The sequence below is a fragment of the Ochotona princeps genome, chromosome 2 (assembly GCF_030435755.1).
Source record: "Ochotona princeps isolate mOchPri1 chromosome 2, mOchPri1.hap1, whole genome shotgun sequence".
NCBI lineage: Eukaryota > Metazoa > Chordata > Mammalia > Lagomorpha > Ochotonidae > Ochotona > Ochotona princeps.
The window spans coordinates 84202067-84229741 of NC_080833.1; the positions used below are offsets into that span (position 1 = coordinate 84202067).

The 27675-nt window shown below is 38.2% G+C and overlaps 1 protein-coding gene across 1 annotated transcript in view; it reads left to right on the forward strand.

Moving 5' to 3' along the window:
- The window catches only part of SNX7 (sorting nexin 7), a 100747-nt gene that overhangs the window by 43431 nt on the left and 29641 nt on the right, over positions 1-27675 (forward strand). Inside the window, exon 7 of the mRNA XM_004582020.3 lies at positions 986-1072. Coding sequence (XP_004582077.2) covers positions 986-1072 — 87 coding nt within the window. The remainder of the gene's footprint in view (positions 1-985; positions 1073-27675) is intronic.

The following is a 27675-nucleotide window of genomic DNA, read 5'->3' on the forward strand; positions in this document are numbered from 1 at the left end:
CAGATGCAAAAGCCAGGGTGGGTAATTTTCAGGGTCTTTTTAATTCAAATATTACTACATCTCATTCATTATTAATAACCATTGTAAGTAACCTGCATGAAACTTATACTGATCAGTTTTGCTGTTTTTCTTGAAAACATCCAGGAGACTGAAACTCCTTGTGTCTCTTCCCTTTCATGTTCTGCTTTTCTTTTGTTTGTTTAGAGTCAGTATTATGTGTGTGTGTGTGTGTGTTCATCACTATTTTCTTATTTAATTAATATTGGGAGACCCAGAAAGAGATGAGTGCAAAGAAAAAGGATCCTTTTGTCTATGAAGCTGAGAGTCATCTAGGGAAAAATATGGTAAAAGATTTGTACAAACTGTTAAATATATAGATGGATTCTTAATCAACTTGTTTTTGGTGAGAGTTTTAAGTTTAAGAACATTGAACCATGAGGCTGAGAACTCCTGACAGTCGATGCAGAGGCCAGGGTAGGTCATCAAAAGCTTGGCTCATGGTTGAATATTTATGTATGTTGAACTAAGATAAAATACTTCATGTGAGTGCACACTTCAGTGTTCTAATGGCCCACCGTGATTGCCTATTACATCAACTACCTCTTTGACTCAGAAGCTCCCACTGATGGTAGAGCATCCAGGTGAGTGGTCCATGCTGTCTTCCTTCCAGTTTGTTCCCTGTATAGTATGCCTCTGCTATTCTTATTGACATTTGTGTTGGACTGTTTTTGTTCTGTTTAGAGAATGCTTGCTTAGATTAGAATCTGGGGACTGAGAAAGCTGGTAAAAGATTTGTGAAAAAAAATTTTCTTAAATATGTACTTTTAATTTAGTTTTTAGAAATTAAAAATAAGGCAACTCTCAAGCTTTATATGTGTTACATTCCCAAATGACAGAAACTGTTGGTATCTGGGATTCTATTTTTCTGTTTTATAAGAGATTATTAATACTAAGTGGCCTATTTAATTCTTGTTTTAATATAAAGAATGTTATGAAAAGAAGAGACCAAATACAAGCAGAACTGGAATCCAAAGTCGAGGCTTTAGACTATAAAAAGGCAGACTCTGAGCTGGTAAGTTTCTAAGTTTTCTGATATGGACAAAATTCATTCTAAATTTTTTATTAACTTTGTAGAGCTTCTTACATGATTTTGCTAAGCATTCAATAGGTTCTGTGAGAATCTTAACCCAGTACCAGATGAGTCTACAAAGTTAGTAAGGATATGTTTCTGCCTTTCTGACATACATTGTCCCATATTAGAGGGAAACTATGGAATGGTTTTAAAGGGACATTATGTGTTAGAAGGAAGATATGAAATATTTGGCATTGTTCTGGGTCAGTCAATATTTAAACAAATGCTTTTTGCTAGTTTTACCTAAGATATAGGATACTTATATGGATAAGTTAATACTCGTATATATTTTTTTCCCAGATATTGTAGAAATCTTTACAGAAGAGATATCTTTGTTTTCAACTTTCTTCCCTCCCTTAAATACATTTTCTGGAAATTTTCCAATATTTAAAAAATGGTGTAATAGTATAATGAAAGCTTATGTACCCTTTAGTGGTCTTTACTTCTCAAAATTGTGCTCAACTTGTTTTAACTATACCTTTCCACATATTTTTTTGTTTGCCGAAGGACTCAAAAGCAAGTTTTCCACATATACTATTTTACCCACAATATTTTCTATTTATTTAGTATCTTTGTGTGTTTTCAGAGTAGTGCTTACTTATCAGAATCTGATGATCATTTTAAAATTAAGGAAGAGATTTGGAACGCGAAGTAATGTGCGTCGTAGCTGTGAGACGCGGGAGGAGTGGGGGTTGTGGTGTCACTTACTTACCTTACACTGTGCTGCCCCTCAGAGGGCAAGGGCCGAAGGTGGGAAAGTGGGCAGGATTTTGCTGCTCTCTGTTGAGTGCTCCTTAAAGGTACTTTCTTAATTTCACTGTTTAGGATATAGGTGAGTACTGAGTACAGTATTGTATACACTTACATCAGGTAAGAGATGGGAGATCTTCCAATCCCCTTGTAACTCTGTAATGTTATAGCTCCCTGTACCTCTGCTTAGCCAGGAATTCCTAATCCTTTCTTGCTGTAATTCTCTCCTCATGTTTAATCAGTTTATAATGTGTGATTGCCTAATTGATTTTCTTTGTGTTTCTCAATAATCTAAACATCTTAAGGGCTGGACATTTTTATTTGTTTGCTAAAGAGTTCCTAGAGGTCTGAACACTCTACTGGGCATATGGTAGTCATTCAATAAATAATTAGTGTAAGGAAAAATTGAAAGATGGGAAGGAAGGGAGGCCTGGAGGAAAAATTGCAGTGACTTATTCATGGCAGTTAACAAACAATTTGAAGCAAGAACTCTTCAAAAATTAGACTTTGTGCAAAACAATGAGACTACACTAAAACTGACTATGCTTTAGACTATTATTTCTTCATTATGTTTTACTAGAACACTGAAGTGCTAGTATCCAGAATAGAATGTACGTGATGGCTGATAGGTGTCTGTGGGAATCTGTGAGTGTGGGTAACAGAGAATATATAACTAGTAGAACGGAGGCGTGCATTAACCTTTTCTATGTGTCCACCAGGAAACACACACACATATGCACACACATATAATATTTAGCATCTACTGGAAAATGTGTAAAAGGGAATGCACACGTACAGAAATTTTACATGTTTTGGTCCTCAAAATTTATTTTATGTTTGTTTATTAATTTTAATAACATTAAATTAGTTGTTACACAGCATTCACTCCTGGTGAAATATCAGAAAAGGTGCAGAATTTTAAAGTTTTAGGAGAATAATAACAAATGCTTAAAAAGCCTGTGTTCATATTTTAATGTGAAGTTAGATTAGTGATGGTGTCCCTGCCTGAAGAGCACAGAGAAGAATTACCTTGGGTCCGAAATGACCATGATTTTCTGACTCAACTGCAAAAACAACCAAAGTCTTTTTTCATTTGTCATATAAATATCCCATGGTTTGGTCAGTAAAAGTTTCTTTGCTATTTCCTTATCACCCAACAGTCAACCTGTTTGTTTTCATTGTGTGTATATGTGTAAGGTTAACTGTGCTTAATAGCCACATAGCTGTAAGATCGTAATATGTTCTAAGATTGGAGAAATTTGAAATGTCATTTGTATCATATTAAGATACTTTTAATTAATATTTGAAATAGACTCTTTTAACAGAGTTGTTATACTTATTTTTGATTGCTTATTGAAACAGATCCTTTCTGAAATGCATAAAACTGATTCAATGACTTGTGAATGTTACCATTTACATTTTCAAACAATGGATTTGTTTATACACTTTCCCCCTTCCAAGTTCCTGTGTATTTTGATGGCATCGTTGGGAAAAACCTTCCAGAGTTACCCTGGAAATGAACCTGCCGTGATTGGGCGCAGAACAACTGAGGGGAAGTTGCTTAGAAATACGCAGGAAAGGGTCACCATGGAAACGCGCCCTTCTGAGGTCCTTCTAAGAAGCAGTCCTTTGCAGTCACCATGGCGACCCTGGCAGAGAACTGAATATAGCAATTTGCCTGGTTGTTTACCATGGCAACACAGACAGGGCCACTTTGGAGACAGCCTTGGAGGCCTACTGGGGCTGTCTTCAGAGTGTTTATCAAAGTCACCTTTGGGTGGGATGCTGTGTGTAAACCCAGCAAAGCAACTCGTAATGAAAAGGTCAGTGCAATGAAGCTGTACTAAGACCAAAGATGGGGGTGGGGGCATTTATAATTATTGATTACAAAGATACATGGGATGCAACATTCCAAAATTATGATCAGCATATCAGGTGACCTTTATGGAGACTTGGTGGCAGGAAAATACAGTGTTATTGTCTTTTTGCTTTGACTACATCTGTATGAATGTTATAAATGCGCAGTAATGGCATTATAATTTCTTTTTCTGATCACACAAATATGCCCACAGAAATTTTGTGTTTTTCTGCAACCTAAAATGAAACTTCATAGCAGATGCCTTGATTTATTGCCTGGGTAGTTGTAAAGTAGCTGCCTCTTAGCACTTGTGGTTTGTAGTTTGTAGTTCTCATCTGACCATGATAAAATGAACAGTTTCAAAAAAGACCTAAACTTACCAAAGGTATTCAATATAGTCTTTACAAGGTCATTTAAGCTGTTCATGTAGAGGTTTGTCATTTGGGCTTTGAGGTCATGTCCTAGCCCAAGTCCTTATTAATTCTGAAGCTGGAACACGTATCCTCGTTCATTTTAGCCACATCTTATCATGTATAATTTGAGAAAATGATTAATACTTTTGTGATTACCTTGTTTTGGGATTAAATGATGGAATGCATGTAAATTGCTTGGATGCTAGCAGGCACTCCGAGGTTGTTACCTGCTCTTACTTTGGTGGCTGTATAGAAGTAATGTTTGAAATGAGTCCTGTGAGTGACAAAGGAATTGCACATCAAGGAAGCACAGAGGCGATTTTAGGTAGAATAAAAATTGAAAGAAGCAGTGTAAGCTTGAGAAATGTTCAGTTGAGGAAACAAAATTTTTGTGTGGAAATCAAGGTACAGGGGAGAAGAGACAGTATGGCTTAAAAGTGGTTGCACAATCAGATGCAAAGGGGCCTTATTTTTCGGATTGAGGGATCTGGACTTTCTCCTGTGGGCAGTATGGGTCCTTAACATCCTCAGCTGAGGAGGAGGTAGCAGATTGCAGAAGGGAGCTGATTTGAGGGAAACCTAGGTAGGAGATAGACTCCATATCACTTCAGAATGAGAGACAGCCAGTGCTTCAAGCTGTTAGTGAGAACTCTAATGTTTCTTCTAGCTTCTAAGGAAGGAAGATAATGGCTCTCAGAAGTAAGTGTGCATCTTATGCCATGAGGAGATGACATCCACGTAGAGATATTTCACCAAAACCTTTCTTAAAGATGCATTTATTTTTACTGGAAAGGCAGATTTACACAGAGAAGGAGAGATAGAAAACTATTCTGTCTGCTGGTTTACCCCCCGCCCCCAAGTGGCTGCAATGGCTGCAGCTGAGTTTATCCGAAGGCAGGGACTTCTGTGTCTCCCATGCAGGTGCAGGGTTCCTAAGGCTTTGGACCATCCTCCCCTGCCTTCCCAGGCCACATGCAGGGAGCTGGGTGGGATATGGAGCAGCCAGGATTAGAATGGGTGCCCATATGGATCGCAGAGCTTCCAAAGTGAGGATTGAGCCACTAGACTATCATGCCAAGCCTGACAAAAACTTTTCCACACTTATTGTTGAGTACCTTCCACCTGTGAATAAGCATTACCCAGAAGCAGTGATCCAAATGAGGCTTAAATTCTGGTTAGTAGAAGAAAACAATAAAAAGTAAGCAATCAATTATAGTTTATAGTATATCATTGGACCATGTGGAGGACAGAAAGCTTTCGGGAGTGGTGGAATTTAAAATTAGAAATCAGGAATGTTCTCACCCAGAAGCTGATAATGCAGTGATGTGAACAGCCTTTCAGGTAAATGGAACAATAAGTGCAAAGTGAAACAAATCTGCACATTTCAGGGAAAACAAGAATGTTCCTGATACTGGAGTGTGTAAGTAGAACTATGGGAGATAAAATCAAGAGAGATAACCAGAGTTAACTCACATAGGGACACATAAGGTTTTGTGTTAGTGAGATGGAAGAACTGAACAGAGATGTTATATATCATATTTAATTGTAAATCACTGCTCGACTTGGCAAAAGCAGAACATGTGTACATGGGAAGGAGGAAAGCCAGTGTTGAAGAGTAATTCTTACAATCTCTCCAAGATGTTATATCTTAGATCATGGAATAAGAAGCCAAATGCTGTTGGTTAGAAGAGCTATTAGCTGTTGGTTAGCGCTTAACTTATAATAGGATAAGGGCAGTCATGGAGTACTCTGAGGCTTTTGTTTTGAGCATCTAGGAGATCATAATGCCCTTGATTAAGATGAAAAACACCTTGAAAAGACCAAGATTAATCAGGTAGAATAGGGAAGCATTTTAAACATGTATAGTTGACAATGCTGTTAGATACCCAAGTGGAGATGTTGAGTTGGAAATTACACATAAATCTACACAAATTGTGGGACAGGTCCAGTTGAATGTGTGTGTGTGTGTGTGTGTGTTGGGGATTTAAAGTTATGAGGCTTGATTAGATCATAATAGATGAGAAGAATAAAAACAAGGAGATAATAGGAACAGGCATTGGTGTATTTCAGCATTAAGAGACTGATAATATCGGAAAAATTGAAGAAGTGACTGGTGACGACAAAGAAATTTATTTAGTTTTTGATGGTGGTGCATAATTGGAACAATATGATGAAAAAAGTTTAATGAGAGTCATTCAGCTTTTTAAACTGTTCTTTGTTATGAGGTATCTAAGATGATTTGTTATAAAATAATTAACATAAGTATGAAAAAATAAGATATTCCAAGGCAAAGTGAGCACAATATGTGTATTGCAGTGAAGATGTGATTCAATGAGATACATATTGTTCATTGAAAGTGAGAAATGTAGTCTATTGTGATAAATGTAAACAGATTGCGAGGAAAATTTGTGTGTTTGGAAAAATTGTGAGTTTGTCATTTTGTTCTAAGTTTTCACATTCAAGCTTCTGTTTGAAGTGCCTATTTACTCCACTGCTTGACTATAAATAAAGTTCACATGTGGTTCAAATGATATTGCATATCCATTTTATTTTTATTTTTGAATGGATAATTTATAGCTGTCCCTTCAAAGCAGCATTCAAATATACATGAATGTATTTGGCATTTAGCATTATGTGCATTTAATGTGCAAGTTGAATCTAGATAGAGTGCACAGTTATTTAGCAGTTTATATATGTGAACAAAAAAAGAAAATACATTTTTGGTAAGAATGACAGATTTAAGATGTGAATACAACCCCATTGCAGTAGACAGAAACAGGTACTGACTTTATACAAATAGTCTTCTGTGACTCTATTTCTGAACAATTGTTTAATCTCATTGTCAAATACTAATTAATTTTCAGGTGATCTTAGTAGTGTCCCAAATGCTGCACAGAGCAAGATTGCCTTCTGTCTTATTCTAGGAATCTTTCACTAAAAAGATTTATTTATTTTTATTCTTTGAAAGAGTCATGGAGAAAGGAAGAGAGGGGGAAAGAGATATTTCATCTGCTAGTTCATTGCTCAAATCACCACGTTGACTAGGACTGAGCCTGCGAAAGCCAGAAGCCATGAGCTGCATCCAGTTCCCCCATGTGTGTGGCAGTCACAACCACAGGCGCCATCGGCCACCGCTTTTTGCAGGTGTATGACAAGCAGAGAGATGGATCTGAAGGGCAGAAGCTGAGGTATCACCCGGGTGGCATATGTCAGCATTGTGGGTGTGACTTTATCACCACATAGTGCCAGCACCGATTTTTGAAATAGTTAAAGAAATGATGATATTTACTAAGCCAGTGTGTTTCCTGGGCAGGGAGTGTAGATTGTGCCCTTCTTTTCTTAGGTGTTTGCTAGTTCACAGTTCTCTTCTGCTCTTTAACAAATGTATTCCTTTCTGTATGGCTTATTTCTTAATGTGTTCTATTGTTTTTCCAACTTTCTAAAAATCCGTTTTTTTTGTCATTCACAGAAAGGTACACAGGCGTACACACACACACACACACACACACACACACACACACGCCAATGAAGACCATGAGAGCATCCAGTGGAAGAAGGATTTTTTCTTGTATGTGACCATTAAAACTGTGATCAGATGCTAAACAACCCCAGGAGCAGATACCTGACAGCACTGGTGCTTTTTCAGAAGTGAGAAGGAGAATGGAGGATGGATTCTGAGTAAAACTCTAGCTGCCTACCACCCACACATAGTGAAGCAACATACTGGAATGGTGTACAGACAGCTGAGGAGTGTGGGAGGGTAGCTGAGCGCCTAGAATGATGAGGTCTCTGAACAGCCTTCTCCCACAAGATTAGGGAATGCTCAGCCTTCCTTTCTGCTGATGTCTTCTCTGGCAAGCCTGTCATTCAGGGCTTCTTTGGCTTGAGTAGTAGGGAGAACAAAAATCTATGTGTTCTTTTTAAATAACTTATAAAACATAATGGTGAGCACTTGATTAAACAGCAAAATAAATGTGTCTACCCTGTGAATGAATTTTTGTGGCTCCTTAGATCTTGAGTGGAAATTTTACCTTATTGGCTTTTACCCTATGTCATTTATGTATTTATTTATTTGGCCCTGACACTTCCAAGTAGAGTAGTCGCAGAAAAGCATGTAATGAAATGTTGATATTGATCATAGAGTTGCACCTGCTTTCAACCACAGGACTTCATGGTAGAGAGGAGGCATCTTGCCTTTGAAGGCTGGAGTCAGTTGCTTTAGTTACTCAACTCTAAAAATCGTGTGTCACATCTCTGCTAGGGTATCATTATAGAAACAGGTTAAAAACATCAGTCTAGTGCTAGCCAGGCTTAGGTTGTAGGTATTTTTATGAACAATATTAGAAGACCCTTAATCAAAGAATGTATAGATTAAGGTAAGGATCAGTAATCTGAAAAATCTAAATTCTGAAGTACTCCCAAATCTGAAAATATTTGCATGTCTATTTGATGCCACAAGTGCTGCTGAACACAATGAAACTTGTGTGCATGGAGCACCCAAGACACAAGCCAGTGCCCATATGAAATGCTAGAGCTTGAAGGTGGAGGATTGGCCTGATGAGCCACTGTGGCAGCCCCAATTTCTTTCTTTCTTTCCTTCTTTTCTTTCTTTCTTTCTTTCTTTCTTTCTTTCTTTCTTTCTTTCTTTCTTTCTTTCTTTTCTTTCTTTTCTTTCTTTTCTTTCTTTTCTTTCTTTCTTTCTTTCTTTCTTTCTTTCTCTCTCTCTCTCTCTCTCTCTCTCTCTCTCTCTCTCTCTCTCTCTCTCTCTCTCTCTTTCATTGTAACATTTGTTGCTATTGTCATTTTATGTGAAAGACAGAGACAGCAGTAATAAAAGAGAGGGGGGCGGGGATTCATTTCCCATAGCTAGCAACCGGGACTGGGTCAGCCCAAAGCCTTGAGTTTAAAACTCAGTCCTGGTCTCACAAACCAATGGTAGGAACCCAGGTACTTGAGCCATCATTGCTGCCTTGCTGAAGGCACAATAACACAAAGCTGAATGAGAAACAAAGTGGAGACTCAAACCAGGCACTCCCATATGGCATGGTGACATTCAGAGCAACAACTAAATGTCTTCCCCTCTCATCAAATTATTTTAACTAGATGGTACTTAGTATTTTATCATTGTATAATGCAAGACATAAATCCATTTATGACAAACATCAATATTACTGGCTACTTTATATGGTTCCTTTATGAGGACTTATGATTAAATTTTCATTTAAAATTCAACACCTGTAAAAGGATTTCAGTTCTTAAAGTAGTCAGGGTTTTTAGCTTCTGTGTATTTTGGATTTATACCTGATACTCTCTTATTTACTTATTATTACTATATTATTTAGAGTCCCAATTCTGATCCACTTCTCCCTGAAACGTGTCTTTTTGTGTGTGTGTCATCCTTAACCCTTACTTCACTTCATTCTTTCTCATTCTTATCTCTTTGTACTAATATCCTTATTAGCTATGTTTAAACTAGTCAGAGGGCACAATTTTTTGATTAAATATTTGTTTATTTTACTTGAAAGAGTTAAACAGAGAGACACACACACAGAGAACTCGCCAGTTTCTAGGTTACTCTCCAAATGGTCACGATTACCAGACCTTGGTCAGTCTGAAACTGGGAGTCAGGGGCTTACTCCAGGTTTCCCACATGGGTGCAGGAGCCCAAGGACCTGAGTCTTGCTTTGCTGTTTTCTCAGATCATAGTGGGAGCTGGCTAGGACATGAACAGCCAGGACTCAAACCAGTGCGCATTTGGGATACTGGCACTGAAGGTGAATGTTTAACTGGGGGAGCCACTGTGTCAGCCTCACTGAGTGCGTTTTTGAAGTCAACTTAAATTCTGGAAGGAACAAGCTATGAACATATTGATAATAACTAGAAGTAAATTATTCCAAATAATTTTAAAGACCTACATATTTGTTATAACATATTTATATACAGAAGCATGTATTTTACTTGTTTCTTTTGGCATTCACAAATACTGGCATGTTTTTGGTAAACACAAACCTGAATACAAAAGGAGCCTGATAACTGGTACCCAAAGCACAAGTCCACAGGTGAACATTGCATGACTTGCAAAATGTTTGCTTAGGGAAGTAACTAACTATTGAAGCTCAGCACTCTGAGGAATGAAGTTTTAGATTCAAGTCTTAAAGAATAGGGTCTCTGTGTGTTTGTGGTGGTTGGGACTGAATGAAGGTGGGAAGCAGTGGGGAACCAGAAATAGTGGCAGTCTATAATGATTTTCTAAAGAAGGTCTTTTTTCTAGAATGGAAAATTTAAAGGCGAAATTTAAAATGTCAGGCATTTCTTCTCAGGATTTTCAGAAGTTCTATGTATGGTGTCTACTGGGTTTGTGTTTGTTTTGTAATATAAGCCTGTCATGGATGTAATAGTTTAAACAGCACTCTGATGCAGAAACTCAAAAGTGATTGAATTTCTTTTTAATTTAGACTTTTTGTTAATAAGGAATGTGTCTTCAGGGTCTGTCTTGCATATCTTTTTCAATCTCAGCGCTGCCTGGGCACTCAATAAATATTTGATTATGCTTGGAGCAATAACGCACTGGGAGTCAGAAGCCTGGAGAGGGCTTGGATTCACGTTTACTAAGCCTGTGACCTTAATCAGACATTAATTATTCTCCATTCCTGAACATGCAGAAATAATGCTTACTTTAAAGAAAGTTTGTGGAAGATGAATTAATATTTATAAATCTAGAACTTGTGATAGTCACAATTTTGGTAAGTTATAGCATGACAGCATAAAATATTACCGAACACAAAATGCTTCCTAAAGCGTATTATTCAAAGTATGCATGTTTAAACAGCATTACAATTCAAAAGTTATATTTCTGTAAAAGTAGAACTGGTAGTTTTTCTTCAATCTCAGTAGGATATCACTAAATTAAGTACAATTTGATTTATTGTATTTCTAGGCTTTGAGAGTAAAGCTTGTCTGCTAAATCTTAGACAACAGGGAAACCAATGTAGTGAGCAGAAAATACCCCAGTCATGTCACCATTCAACTCTCTTACAAGTTCTTGGTATAAAGCATTACTTTTTTCTGTGAACACATTTAACATCTGTGGGGTATGCATTCTATGCTAGGCATTTTTATATGTCATCCAAAGATGAGTCATATGGAGGAGAGTGGGAATTTATTCCCATTTTTTTTGTAGATGAGGGAATTAAAGCCTAAAGGGAAAGGCAGCAGATAGTGGAATAGAAACTGACAGAGCCCAAATCTCAAGGAGTTGACAGTAGCGGAAGGAGACTGAAAGTGGAAAAGTGTGAAATGACTATGATCACTTTAGATCATGACTTTACGCAATGAGTAAAGGTAACACAATAGAGAGTAGAGTGCAGGATTGAGAACTACAGCTCAAGTGATCAAACAAGGGTTTTTCTATGGAGTGATGTTAAAGGGAGAGAAGAATTCTTTTTTTTTAAGATTTATTTATTTTTATTGCAAAGTCAGATATACAGAAAGGAGGAGAGACAGAGAGGAAGATCTTCCATCCGATGATTCACTCCCCAAGTGGCTGCAATGGCCAGTGCTGCGCTGATCCAAAGCCAGGAGCCAGGAACCTTCTCCAGGTCTCCCACATGGGTGCAGGAACCTAAGGCTTTTGGGCCATGCTCGACTGCTTTCCCAGGCCACAAGCAGGGAGCTGGATGTATCTCACTTGTCATACTGGCTGCAGAAATATTATTAATAATTTAAGATATTTTGTTTTGATGAACTTCAATTTTTTTAAAGGTTGATTTATTTTTAGATGAAAGGCAGATTTTACAGAGAAGGAGAAATAGAGACAAAAGTTTTCATCTACTGCTGTTCTCTCCAAATGACCGGAATGGCCAGAGCTGAGCTGAGCTGATCCAAAGCCAGAAGCCAGTAGCCAGGAGCTTCTTCTGGGTCTCTCATGTGTGCAGGGGCCCAAGGAGTTGAATCATCCTCTGCTGCCTTCCCAGAGAGAGCAGGATAGGAAGTGAAACAGCTGGGACATGAACTCATGCCCATATGGGATGCTGGTGTCCACTGATGGAAGATTATCCTTTGTGCCAGTTCTGAACTGTCTCTGTTGATGCCATTGATTTTGGACTAAATTGACTTGCCTGATATATCTTTCAGTCAGAAAGAGGGCATTAAGTGAGATACGGAGATCCAGTTTCTTCCCTTAGTATAAAAACATGCTTATTGAAGCAGTGTGGCTGGTGAGAAATAAGGAAGATTTTCACCTTATGTAAAATTCCAAAGATTCTGCTGTTCCCAGCTGGTGAGTTCTGGTACTGCTGAGGTCCTGTGATTAGAAGGGTCGAATTTAAAGTCACTGGGAGAAGGACAGATGAAGCAGTAAGCTGCATTTGAAATCAGGTACTGCCATTTTTAAAGCTCTGTTGCAGACCTGTAGCTGACAACTTACAAGCACTCTGCATGGAGGGAACAGGAGGATGCACCTGCTCCTCTTTCTTGCATATCGACAAGAGGAACAGTTGGTGACCATCACTCATCACACAGAGAAGTACAAATAAGGATCTGCTGGGCACAAGTTTCTCAAGCAAGATCCCTCACTAAAACATGATGTTTGGAAATGTTTAGTTACAATATTCAGATCAGCATGTTATGCATCTCAAAGTTCACATGGGGCTGGCAGTGTCATGTAGTGGGTAATCCCGCTGCCTGTAGCAACAGTATCCCAAATGGATTTGGCTTGTGCTTCTGGCTGTACCACTACTGATCCTGTTTCCTGATGATGCACATGGGAAAGTAGCAGAAGATGACCCAAATCCTTGAGCTCACACAATCACCTGGGAGACCTGGAAGCAGCTCCTGACTTTTGACTTCCAACCATTTGGATCTGACTACTGTGGTCATTTTGGGGAGTAAACTAACAGGTGGAAGATCTCTGACTGTTTCTACCTCTCTCTGTCCCTGTAACGTTCCTTCTCAAGTAAGTAATGAGTCTTAATCAATAAAAAAAGATCACACACATCATTGTGTGACGTTCCAGTATAGAGGAAACAATATGTTAATGTAGCAATGTCATCTTTTTCTACACTTCTGTGCATTTTTTAAAAGAAAATGGTTATTCTTACTTGAAAGGCAAGTTTAAAAGAGAAAGAAAGAAAGAGGGAGACACTCTATCTCTCTCTTTCTCTCTCTCTCTCTCTCTCTCTCTCTCTCTCTCTCTCTCTCTCTCTCACACACACACACACACACACACAGAGATATCTTCTGTCCACTAGTTTACTCTTCAAATGTCTGTGATGCCCATTGCTGTCATCAACCCAAAGCCAAAGCAAGGAATCTGGAACTTCATCTGCAGCCCACATTGGTGGCAGGGGCGTAAGCACTCCAGCCATCTTCTGCTCCTTTCCCAGGGATATTAACGTGGAGCTGGATGGGTAGTGGAACAGCCAGAACTAGAACCAGCATCCATATGGAATGCTCGTGTCACAGACGGTGGTTTAACCCTATCTATTGAAACACTGCTCCCTTTCCTGTGTATGGACAGCACGTATTTTGAGTCATCTAAAGTTTCTTTTATTCTACCAAAAAAAAAAAAAATGTATGCACACAGTTCAATCGCCAAGAAAGAAAATGTCAAATTTGTTTAAATCCTGTGGCTTGTGTTCCTGAAAATAATACCGAACTTTGCTAGCACATATATTGTTTACCTCCAGCATAATTAATTCATGTTTTTTGACAAAGAAAACCACAATGATTTATTCGAAACATGTGTTCACATGGGGTAAAATTCATGAATTTGGGGCTGGTTCAATGGCTCATTTGGCTAATTTGCCACCTTAAGTGCTAGCATTCCGTATCAGCACTGATTCATGTCCTGGCTGCTCCACGCCCCCTGCTTGTGGGCTGGAAAGCAGAAGATGGTGGAAAGCCATGAAATTGCATCTATGTGGGAAACCCATAAGAAGCTCCTGGCTCCTGGCTTTGGATAGGCTCAGCTCCAGCCATTGCAGTCATTTGGAGAGATGAAGCAAAGGTTGGAAGACCTCTCCCTGTCACTCCTTTCTGTAAATCTGCTTTTCCAAAAAAAAATTTAAAATGTTTGAAAGTGAATAAATTTGGGAAAACATTGTTTCCTTCAAATCCCACAGTCTATCATCCCAAGTCCTTCTACCCATAGTGTAAGTATATACTGTTGTTTATAACTTTTTAAATCTTTACATTTTACTATGAAAATGTACCAAATTAAAAAAAGTCATTCTGCCTGTCCTTCTGGCATGTGATGATATAATGAAAATATTTATGTGTTTAATTTTTTACTATCCTAACATAGATCATCGCTTATTGTTCCTCTACAGCTACATATTCCTCTGTATGAATTACTGGGATTTATTTATTCTGACCTCTGCTGGCAAAAATGTGTTATTTCCGATCTTTTACTAGTATAAACAGTGGTTCCATGTGTTTTTGTACATGTGAATTATTTTGTGAATGTGTTTGGAAAACTATGGAGTAAATACGGAGAAATGAATTACTGAATCAAAAGCTGTTTGATTTTGATATCTGTTAAGAGTATGTGATCTTCAGTAAGTTAGCTAACTCCACAATGCCAAATTTCTTAATCTGTGTAATAGTGATAATAACGGTACACATGTATAGAGTTAAGTAGTGCTTGGCACACAGGAAAATATAAAAGAATATGTCCAACTAAAATACGTATCTTTGTCCATATCTATTTTCATATATTAGAGTATTCTCTGTTCATTTTTTGGTCATTCTGAGTTTTAAGGGCCTCTTTTTATGAAAAAAATAGTCTTTATTTGTTGTTAATATTTTGACTTTTTAAAAAGATTTATTTTTATCATTTTTTTGAAATTCAGAGTTACAGAGCGGGGAAGGAGATCGAGGGAGAGTTAGAGATGCTGCTTTACTCCCTAAAGGGCTACAATGGCCGGGCTGGGCCAAACGGAAGCCAAGAGCTCAGAGATTCTTCAAGGTCTCCAACAAGGGTGCAGAAATGCATGACCTTAGTCCATCCTTCACCATTTCCCCGGTACATTAGCAGGTAGCTGAATCTGAAGTGAAATAGCCTGAACTGAACTAGTGCCCATATGGGATGCTGGCCTGGTATTTTACCTTCATTTAGGGTCGGGTGAGACAGAGACAGAGAGACAGAGAGATGGAGGAAGAGAGGGAGAGAGGGAGGCTGGGAAGTAAGGTAAGAGAGAGAGAGAGATGAGAGAGATTGATTAACCACTCACTGGCTCATTCCCGGATGCTTGCAGGAGCCAGAGCTGGACAAGCAAAAGCCTGGAGCTATGACCTCATTCCATATTTATCTCTCGGCCATGCCATAGTGCTTGAGTTTGAGCCCTGACATTGGTTCTCATTGCAGCTTCCTGCTGCCTGGTACCCTGGGAGGAACCATGCGGTAGATCAAGTGCTTGGGCCCCTGCCACTCACAAGTGAAACCTGAATTATGTCTTAGGCTCCGTCCTTCAGGATGGCCCAGACCTGGCTGTGGCTGGGCAATTGGGGAGTGAACCAGTGTTTGGAAGCGATTTTCTTCCATATCTTTCCTGCTTGTTTTTCTTCTTCCTTTTAAGCAAAGATAAACTTACTAACAGAAAAATGCTTTTGAAACTTATATAATGATACTGAAACACTTATTATGAAGTGATTTCCTAGAAATAATAACTTTGTCTCCTTAAAAATAATTTTTCTCAGTAAGCTATCTAGCTATCTGGAAGTATCATGAATTGAGGTTGCTTCATGCTAATTTTCCCAAAAATGTTGCCTTGTTTTTTAATTTGTATTTTTATTTTATTATATTTTACTTTGAAATTACTAATCAAATAAGGAAAATTAGAGGCCTTCTAGGAAATGCTGTAAAAATAACTATGTTAAATTCTTTTGAAAAGGCTGATTCACAAAAATAAGTACATATGCTATTTGAATTTTATTATCACAGCTTTCTAGAGCTATGCTGTGTTAGATGGTGTCCGCTAACTACTTTGCTGCTTGTATTTGAAATAGAATTGAGTATTTAAAAGTTCATTTCCTCAGTCACATGCATTAACCTTTTAGTAGCCACATGCTGATATTGCGAGCATGTAGACAGTCCAAAGAAAAAGTATTTATTTCCATTATCATATCAGCTAGATGGCTCTGTTGCTGAATATGTTTTAACATTAAGAGATGCTTTTTATGTTTAATAGTTTGATTATTTAACTCATAAAGGAAAGGACATGGTCATTTTAGCTGTTATATGGTAGGGATGCTGAGTGAAAAGAAATGATTATCTGAAGGTAATTCACCTGGTTTAAAGTACAATATGCATAGTACAGCCCCCCAAAATGAGGACTGGTAGACATTTTGAAATCATATTCTCCATCACTTACCTATTTTAGTCTATTTACCAGTATTGTTCATTTTCAGTTTGCCATTTGTTTGAACTACTGTGTTCACTTTCTTTATTTGTATTATAAATTGTGTAGATAAATAGATATTTAGAGCAATAAACAGTGAATAGAAATTGAATGGAAATGAAAGTTCCTTCATACAGCACTATGAGCTGTCTTTTATATTCCCTGAAATTTACTTGCTCTGTTTTATAGTTTTGCAGTTTGGTAAGATGTTTAAAAATATATACTTACTTATTTGAAGGCAAGTAACAAAGAGATAGACTTAGAGATAGGAGAGAGAGAGAGAGAGAGAGAGAGAGAGAATTTATATATACTGGTTATTCCCAGAAGACCTAAATGACCAATGCCAGAAATGTAGCTCTCCATCCAGATCTGCTAGTTGGATAGCTGGAGTAGCTGGAGCCCAGGCACTTAGGCCATCTGCTGCTTTCCAGGCACATAAGCAGGGAGTCAGAGAAAAATGGAATTAATCAGGACTAGAACTGGTGCTGCTCATCCAGCTCCCTGCTTATGACCTGGAAGAGTAGTAGAGGATGGTCCAAAGTGTTGGGACCCTGCCATCCGCATGGGATACCCTGAGGAAGCACCTGGCTCCTCCTCTCTGACCATTGTGGCCATGTGGGAGTAAACCAGCAGATGGAAGATCTTTCTCTGTGTCTCTCCTTCTCTGTAAATCTGCATTTCCAATAATCTTTTTTTCATTTTTATTATATTTTTGACAATCTTTACATAGTTAATTAGGGTAAAAAGGTGGAGTGATGAGATTGGCAGCAATTCATAACTGGTGAAGTATCAAAACCACTTGAGCAAGAATCTCGGAGCATGCCCTACATCCAGAAGTTGGGGTGGGTGGGAAACTGGGTGGGGCTTCTCCCTCAATATCCCCCTTTACCTCAAATACATGAAGGAAACAATATGGAAATAATAGTCTTATCCAATAATCTTAAAGCAAACAAATAAAAACTACTGCTGATATGGAATGATTCAAATAGCTTAACTCATTGTTCCATAACATGGTCTCTAGTCTGGTGAATTCCAGATGAGAAGAGAATCTTGGTGTTATACATAAGTTGCAAAACTAGTCACGTAAACATCAACAAGGCTAATTTTATATTAATAAATTATTAACAAAATTGTATATAGAGCTAGATTGAAGTTGAAATAATATATTTTGTTAAGTAGTGAGAAAAATGAAAAATTATTGATAGAAAGTTGTATATAGTATGTGAAAATATGATATCAATCAGTGTACATTTTGACTTTTAAACAGTGTTTAACCTTGGAAAACCTACTGATTATTTAGCTGTGGCTATACATAATAAAACATAATGCTTTTCTAGACTATGATTATGTTCTTCAGGAAAACATACAAAGGTAACCATCTGGGAAGTTTAAAGATCCTAAGGTTTTTGTTATAGATGTCTGGTTTTTTAAGGAGCCATGCCATTCCAAGGAAGAAGTGATTCCTGGTCTTTCTAGTATGTTTTTCCTATGCTTCTGCTTGCCAGAAGTCAAAGGAAAGCCCTACATTTCCTAGAATGCTGCCATTTAACTGGCTCTCTGTTGCCTGCAGTGTAGCACAGAATCTCAGGCACTATTTGAGGGATGTTCGTAGTGTTGGAGGTGCTGGCGTGAAAGGTGATGAGTGATGCATCAGCTACATCTGGGAGTGGTTGTGACTTGATTTGTCATTTTCAGAAAATGTATTGTGTTTTGCTGAACAAATTACCTTTGCATAAGAAAATCAGCAAAGCATTTCAAGGAGAGAGATTTCCACACATTAAGAAGGTCTGTTTTTATAAAGTATTTTTAAAAGGTACCACTTAGTAATCACATGTATGCTTGAACAGCATTGTATAATCAGGCATCTAATTTCTTCAGACATATCTTACCTCTCTCACGAATCAGAAAATAATACGGTTTTATTATTAAGGACCCTCTTATCTCTCCCCTGCAATTTAATTAATACTTAAGAAGAGGTGGCTGTCAGATTTACAATTGAATTTTTGAATTTTCTATTGTCTTCTGTTGGAGTGGCAATCTAAATCTTTTTATTTAGGTAAGTTATTTTCAAGAACTTTTCAAAATGGTAATTTTCCAGCTTTTCTGGTTATGAAAAGAAATTTTTAGCATTTGAATAAACAGATTGAATGGTTGATTTTTTTTTCCATATAAGGAAATAATAGAGAAGCCATTTTAAAAGGCAAATGATGGTATTTTTAAGTAAGGATAACTGTAAGCCTTAAGTTTGCTCAAAACTTTTGGTGATATATTCCTTAGTTAAGCTGAGATACTCTTAAAACTGCTATGGTATTTAAAAGTGTAAGGAAATAATCCTTAAGAAGGCCAGTAGTGAAACAAACTTGAATTCTTCACAAGCATTTGGCTTAGCTAAACTGAATTGTTAGTCTGTGAATACTACATCAAGTTTGGAGTCATGTAAGCATTAGCATAACAGTGCAGAGTTGTGGTCCTCACCATAGAATTTGCTATCTGATAGGAAGGTACACATTTTTACTAATTCTGCTGCGTTTTAAGGAACAGTGGACCAAGATGTAGAGTAACAAAAGACCCTACTGTGTACCTAAGTGCTGTTTGGGAAGGGTTGGCTGAGAAAAGGTCATTTCCACCAATGAGAGTACTACCTATAAGAATTAAAATAGAGTACTTTTGTTGTTTTCTGGATTTGTTAATTTTTAAGAAGGAGAGAAAGTGAGAGAGCTTCCATCTGCCGATTCACTCCTCAGATAGCCACAATAGTCAGCACTGGGCAGATGCAGGCAGGAGCCAGGAGCTTCATCCAGAGTTCCAAAGTGAGTGTCTGGGGTCCAGACTCCTGCACCAATCTCTACTGCCTTTCCCAGGCAATTAGCAGAAAACTGGAATAAAAGTACTATCAAATGATTATTGAAGTTGTTTGCATCTGAAGTGTTTGAGGTTTTTGTTGTTGTTGCTGTAGATTTCTATGTATAAGAATAATTATATGAAGTTGCTCTCGTTTGTTCATGAAGAAATAGGTCGTCCACTAATGAAGCAGGAGAAACCATCATTTATTTGGACATTGGAGCAGTCACAAGAGTGGAGAGATCCTCAATTTTGAATTGTGCTGCCCACACTCCCTTCATGTTGTACTTGATGTAGATGATCTCATGGGGTGAAGATGAGCGATACTTACTTGTCACCACTAAGTGATTATGATTTAAGTAATGCATCATGGGTAATGATGGATTGATGATCAGCAGTCCACAAGGCTGTTCTTTCCTAGAGTAGAATGTCAGATTTCCCCAACTGCTTTTTAGCAACTGCACACTATGAGGCTTGATAAAAGTTTATTTTGTTTAAGTATTCTAGAGAACCCAGCCTGTAGAAAGATGCTTTCCACCCATAACTTTGTAAGTAATATTTTGACAAAACAGGATTCATTATCACACCAAAGTATATTTATGGTTTAGTCATTGTGTAGTGTATTAGTCAAACATATTGGTTTCATCACAAATTGGCTCTTCATCTTCAGAAAGTCTGTGGCAAAATGGAGTTAAAAGAATTTTTATACAAAAATTGAAGTTTGTACACATTTTTTAATAATACGCATTTTTCCAAAAATTTTGACTACTTTTAAACTAACAGTTAATTTTGTGTAAAAATTTTAAAAAGATCTTTTTTTACTGTATAAGAAAGTTGGAAACTAAATCTGAGAATGACCTCTCAATGGCCAATGAGAAAGGTTTCAAAGTTTCAAAAGAATATCACTGTTCCACAATATCTTTATATTAATTTAAAGTGTTTTTCTCCATTTAAAGTATTATCCCTATCTATATATCTATATCTATGCCTATACCTATATCTATACCTATCTCTATCTCTATATCTATGTCTATATCTATCTCTATATCTATGTCTATATCTATCTCTATATCTGTATCTATATAGAAACATCAAAACATTATACATTGGCCTCATTGGGGAGCTATAGAATTGTGAAGATTTTCTTTGGTATTAAATGAAAATGCGCTTGTGTGAACAAAGAATTTCAGGACCCAGTGCAGTGGCTCAATGGCTAAATCCTTGCCTTGCAAGCGCCAGGATCCCATATAAGCACTGGTTCACATTCCGGCTATTTCATTTCCCATCCAGCTCCTTGCTTGTGGTCTGCAGAAGCACTAGAGGATGGCCCAAAGCCTTGTGACCCTGTACCCTTATGAGAGACCCAGAAGAAGCTCCTGGCTCCTGACTTCGGATTGACTTGGCTCTTTCTGTTGCAACTGAAAGTGAACCGGCAGATGGAAGATCTTTCTTTCTGTCTCTGTTTCTCTTCATAAATCTGATCTGCCTTTTATCTATCTATCTATCTATCTATCTATCTATCTATCTATCTATCTACCTATCTACCTAAAAGGAAGAGTTCTGGAAGCCATACGTTAGCGTTTCACATTAGGGCATTATGCCTATCATGGCCTTGGCTCAGAGTGACTGCTCAACAAGCGTTTGTTGAATGAATTCATGTTTTCCGAAGTGTCTCTGGCAAGCAAACACAAAAAATATGCCAGAGACTATAAAGATATTTATAGAAGGTCTTTGCTTTTATCACTGTTGTTTTCAATTCTAAACTTCATTTCAAAGAAAATGTTTATTATTTGTTATCTGCTTGAAAGCCAGAGAGAGAGAGAGAAATCAGTCTTCTCTTTGCTGTTTCACTCTCAAAATGCCAACAGCCAGGGATGGGCAAGGGTGGAGCTAGGTATCCAGAGTTCCACCCATATCTCCCACACGAGTGGCAGGAACCCAAGCATTTAAGCCATCTTCAGCTGATTCAGAGCAGTGCTACACTATGATGAGGCAAGTGTCCCGAGTGTTCAGATTTCCCTGGGTGCAGTTTGCACATCAGTTAGTATCTAATATCCTTAACATCTCCCAGTTTGTCCAAACCTTTCCAATGACTGTAGCAAAAATTATGTTTGAAGTTTCAAAGCTAAAGTGTGATCTTAATTCCTGTTGCCCTCCTGTGACTGATGCAGTAGATTTAGCTAATGTTTTTCTAAATTTATTTTCATTTGATAATCTAAGACAGATACACGCACACACAGAAACACAGAAACACACACACGTGAAGATAAAGAGATAAAGATTTTCCATCCTCTAGTTTACTCCCAAAATGCTTGCAAACAGCTGAAATTGGGCCAGAGCAAGGCCAGGAAGCTGCAGCTCAACTTGCTCTCGAACATGGGCAACAGGAACCCTAATACTTGAGCCATGTTCTCTGATATGGATGCAGGCATCCCAAAATACAACCTAACCAATATATTCTATGTCCACCCCAAATGAATAGTTTTGAATGTTTAAATACCAGTGCACCTCCCTGCATGACTATTAAAGAAAGGGAGTGCCTGTTACTACTTTGCCTTTAGGTCTTTGTCTTCCATCTCTCCCTGCCTGTTCTCCCAGCTAACTTTATCAGTAGTACATATTTTTTTTACCCTAGTACCAGGCCACCTTTATTCTGGCCACCAGCATTTTACTGTTCTTGTTTCATTTCCCTAGCATCAAGAATTTCCCAGCTATACCCAGGGAATTTACTTTAGTATCTGGCAGCCGCCTGCCTGTCTTTCTTAATCTTCCACTATTCCCCTACTCATACTCTCAATGAGTCACCTCACTGCTGATTCACCGCAGTTCTTCAGGAGCCCAGAGTAAACATGAGCTGTGAATTTATACCTGGTGTTTGCTTCACATAAAATGCCCTTCCCATTTTCTGTGTTTGCAATTTTATTTTTCCCAGCTGACATCCATCCATAAGGGCAAGATCTGCTTCATTCCCCTACATTTTAGTCTCTGACACAGCCAAGATTAATGCTCAGTAAATCGTGCTGAGTGGTGATAATGAATCAAATTCCGCTTACTGCTTTTCATGGTTAGTTGCTTAATTCCAATTCAGTTTAACTGGGTTGTTTCTTTCCTCTCTTTGTTCTGTACTTTAACCAGCCCTACATTCCTCAGACTGTACTTTAGTACAGTTCTGGTCAGAATGTTGAGTGGTTTACTGTTTTTTCTTTTTTTAGAATTCATTTCCTGCTCCATATCATTTCCACCCTCTAGTGGTCACTCTGTATCCTGTGTTTCTCCTTATTACTGCAGACTCCACATTAGCCTCTGTCCATTCTTCAATCACATTGTGTAGCATGCATTTCTGTGTTGTTTTATTCATAACCTCAGCAAGGCCTTTCCTTGCCCCAGTCACTGTTGATGAACTGGCAGTCTGAATGCCTCCTGCCACACCTTTAGAATTATTTTCTTCCTCTCTATCTTTATAAAACATACTAATGCTTTTCCTCCATTATGGCATGTGTCCTATCCTGTTTTTTTTATTATAGCCTTTGGCTTTGCTTGATTTTTGCATAGCTGTATCCTAACAGGTTATAAATTTATTGAGATAAGAGTTGAATCAGTTCTCTGGAAAGCCACAGGCAAGCTTGCTCAATGCCTGGTGCTTGTTTAGTCAGTGCAGATGAAGTGTGGGCATTGACTGAGGCCGGCTTCAGTATGAATCACTCTAATGCTACATACAGCTGTGTAATATTTGGTTTCTTCCTTCCAGTTGTTCAGTTCGTAATAGGAAAATGATGCTATCTAATTTGTGGCATCCTTGTGCAGATTAAATTAAATAATGCCTGCAAAACACACTGGTTAACTAGTGGTCTAGGAAGGAGAAGTTGTCCGTAGTCACGATTAATACTGCTGGGTCTGTGTTGAAGCTCAGTGCTGGAGAAGTGTATTTTTTGTGGCTTAGTATGAATGACTTTCATTTAGTCGTGAGGCTAATTTCTAGCTGAATGTAGCTGAAGCTAGCAATTAGGCTTGCTGTTAAATTTAAATCATTTTTCTCACTGTGTTACGGTCTTTTAAAAATTATTATTTATTCTGGTATTACAAATTTTGTTGGCACAAGGGGTTACTTGCTTTTTCAGTTTTTCTATCAACAGAGGGCCAGATTGCTAATGTTTGTATAAAAGAAAGATGCAAGCTTTAAATCTCACTTTAACCCAGTCTTTTTGGTGTAGGGAATAGAGATTGGCTTTCAATAGGAAATCTTAATGTTAGACAAACTGAAGCTTGCTGTGTGGTGTCAGGGGGCACTGGAGTATTTGAGAGGAACTTCTTTGGCAGAAAAGGTTTCTAACACATCTCCCTCTTTCCCTAAGGTTAACTTTTGATGAAATTATGCTCTGTCACAGCAAATTCAGAATGCATTGTTCTTGGACCAGTTGACTTGCTAAAACTGAGGTCAACTATGAGGGAGGAAGTCATCTAGTTATATTATGCTTTTATAAATTATTACATAGATACAGTCTAGATCATTCTTAATTTGAGTAACACGTTTTGTGTTTAAGTTAGTGTTTCAGAGAACTGAAATTATAAGACATTTCATTGTATGGAAATAACTAATATCTCTTTTTAACTCAAATGGTGAAGAACTCATCGAATACAGAAAAAAACCACTCAAGTGCAACCATGAAAGAATGACAAGACTTGATTGTACTATTTAGCACGTAGGAATCAGTACACTGGGGGAGGGAATTGTATTGCACATGAATGTAGGGCATTACATCTAAGGTCTAATCAGAAGAAACTGAAATGTTGCTAGAGAATGGGGAGGGACACGGGGAAATGGGAATTAGTGTCAATTTCCCTAATTAATGATGATGATAGATATGGGGGGGTGATAGTATGGATATGTTGTAAGTAAACTATCAGGGTCCACCTAAACCAGCTTATGTATGTAATTTAATGCAGCTTTCATAGGGATAAGGTTCCCATGAAACGTGTGTTGTGATGTTCATGTCCATGTCAGATGGAGAAACTAAGGCTTTAATAGATAGTCCTATTCAGAGTCACATAACTTGTAAAAGACAGATATCAAACTTAAACTGAGATAAGTTTTACTCACAGAGAGCACTGTAATTTCCAGTTTGTACTAACAGGACTGCACACTTGCTTTCTGTAGTGCAGATGACAGTGTGGTCCAGGAATGCCTCAGGAATACAGTAGCCCATGGGCCAAAGCAGAGCTATCAACCAACTCACTGCTACTTCCCAGCGAAGAGGATTTTCAAACTGATAAATTCCTTGATGTAAACACCTTACAGTAGTGACATCTTTTTAAACTTCATCAAGAAGTAGAGGAATATAGAATATATGACACAGGTATTGCAAGGGATTTTGAAAAGATTTATTTATTTATTTATTTATTTATTTATTTATTTATTTATTTGAAAGGCAGAAATCCGGAGGGGGTAGGGGAAAGACAAGAAAGAGAGACAGGTCTTCCCACTGTTACTCTGCTTCCCAAATGAGTGCAATGGCTGCAGCTGGGCTAGCCAGGATCCAAGAGCTTCTTCCAGATCTCCCACTTGAGGATGTAACCCAAACACTTTGGCCATCTTCCACTGCTTTTCCAGGTATATGAGGAGGGCTCTGTTTTATTATTATTATTATTATCATTTTATGATACAGTTCCCTTACATATTCCCTTATCCCCTCCCCAATTCCCTCCCCCACCACGTAGTTCCTCTATATAATTACTAACATACAGTTCTTCATACACAGTCATATGTCCATCATTGTGGGCATAGACAATGGCAAAGAGTCCAGAATCCTATTGTTTCATTATAAGTCCATCATTGTCTGGAAGCAGAAATGCATACCACACTGCATCCTCACATCTGGATGCTAGTCTTCGTTTCACAGTTACTGTACATCCCCTTAAATGAAAAGTCATAATACAAAATCAACAATAGAAAGAAAAATAGAAATTTACAATGCCATGAAGTTAAATCACATGTTACTAAATATGACAGTCTCCATTACACAGCTACTATACATCCCCTTAAATGAAGAGCCGCAAAGCAAAATCAACATCAGGGAGAAAAAAGAAATTAACAACACCAAGAAGTTAAATAACATGTGATTAAATGACTAACGTGTAGCTGAGTAAAAATCAAGAACCTTCTTGAAGAAAATGATGCCACTGCATGATCTATGAGTCATTGAATGATTTAATCAGAAGAAAGTGTTTTGAAGAGATGGAACCATCAGGAAACAACAAAACCCATGTGATACAGCTTCTGCTGATCTTTTTTGGTGAAGTGTATCTACTCCAGACAAAAAACAGATGGGTTTTGTTTTTTAATCCTGTCTACTAATCTATGACGTTTGATTGAGCTTAAGCCATTTACATTCAGAGTTTAATATGTATGGGTGTTACTTTGGTCCTGTCATTTTAGGAATGGGTTGTTCATTGGTTTAGTCTTCTGTTGTCCTTTTACTGGGATGTTCTTCCCATTTGCCTTTGGTTTTGTTTGGTGCTATTCCTCTTCTCTGTCAAGAGAGCATCTTGAAGTATCATTTGCAGGGCAAGTTTGAAAGAGGCAAATTCTTTTAACTTTTCTTGACTGTGGAAGAATTTTATTTCATTTTCAAAGACAAAAGAAAGCTTTGCTGAATATGTTATCCTGGGCCGACAATTTTTTTTTCTTTTAGAATCTGGAATATGTCACTCCATTCTCTTCTGGACAGTAGAGTTTCCTGTGAGAGATCTCGACTGAGTTTAATTGGCATTCCTTTATATGTCAATTGATTTTTTTTTCATGTGCACATTTAAGGATCTTTTCCTTATGTTCAATTGAAGAGAGCTTGATAATCATGTGTCTTGGTGAAGATCGCTTTTGACCAAGCCTGTTAGGAGTTCTGTCCCCTCCTGGATCTTGTTTCCCAATTCTTTCTCCACATCAGGGAAATTTTCCTTTATTATTTTATTAAATACATTTGCAAACTCAGCTTCGCTTTCTGCACCTTCTGGTACTCCCATAACTCTTGTATTAGGCCTCTTAATAGTGTCTTTCAGTACTTGAATACTTTTTTTGGCCTGATCCAGCTTTGCTTCCAGCTTTTTGATTGTTTCCCCCGGTGACAGGAAATATCTTCCAATTCTGAGATTCTTTCTTCTGCTTGCTTCATTCTATTTTGGAGACTCTACACTGTACTTTTAATTTGCTCTACTGTGTTCTTAAGTTCTGATATACCAGCCTTGATTTGCTTTGTTGCTTCCTTAAATTCTTTGAACTCTTGCATGAGTTCTCATTTTTGATCAGAATCTTTAAAATGAGCCTTACGGATTCTGTGTGCCCCATTTTCTCGATGTTTTCCTCAGTTAACTCTGAGGTTGGCATAGGGTTTTGCTCCTTTGCAGGGGAGTTTTCGGTAATATTCATTGTGCTTTTGTCTCTTCTTTTGCTCTTGATCATTGTACTTTTGGTTAGAAGAGTCTTCTCCTTGGGGCAGGTTTCTAAGCTGTGTCACCCACAGGTCTACAATGCGATTTTACTTATTGCAGTTGATACACAACTTTTTGCTTACAGCCACTTGTGCCACAACCTCCAGCGAGTTCCAGATCTGGGTTCTTATGTTAGATTTCCACCGTGGTCTCCACAGCCCCAGCTCCTGGCTCACCACTCTCTACCTCCTGTGATACCGTGCTGAGGCTGCACCCTTGTCTCTGCAACCTTTCTCCCACTTTCGGTTGGAACAGGACCCAGGATTAGAGAGACACCAGGTGTCCTATATACTTAGGTTGTTGCTGGTGCTGATCTTGTCAGAACCTGTTGGACGTTAGTTCTGGGTGCCACACGGACCTATTTTGACCGATGCCACAGACCTATTTTGACGATGTCATGGACCTATTTTGATGATGCCACAGTCGGTATTATTTTCCTGTGGGACCAGTGCAATCCACAGAACTCAGTGAGTTCTCACGAGCTCAGCACATGCGCAGTTCATTATTGTCCCTGCAGTCCTAAAGCTATTGCCACAGTGTACAAAATGGCGCCTGACATACCACTACTAGAGTTCTTGATCTGCTGGCCGTCAGGTCTGAGGGCTACCCAGACCTGTCTTGGGTGGAACCTGTAGAATGCCACGTTGTTGCAGTTCACTGAGACAGAAATGAGTTCACTCCCAGCTCAGTGTATGCTCAGTCCTTTCCCTTGCGTTTGCCTCCTTAGGCAAAATGGCGTCCAGTTCAGCTCAAGGGTGCTGACTGGGCCATGAAATCCACCCTGTTCTCGCACTGCCCACC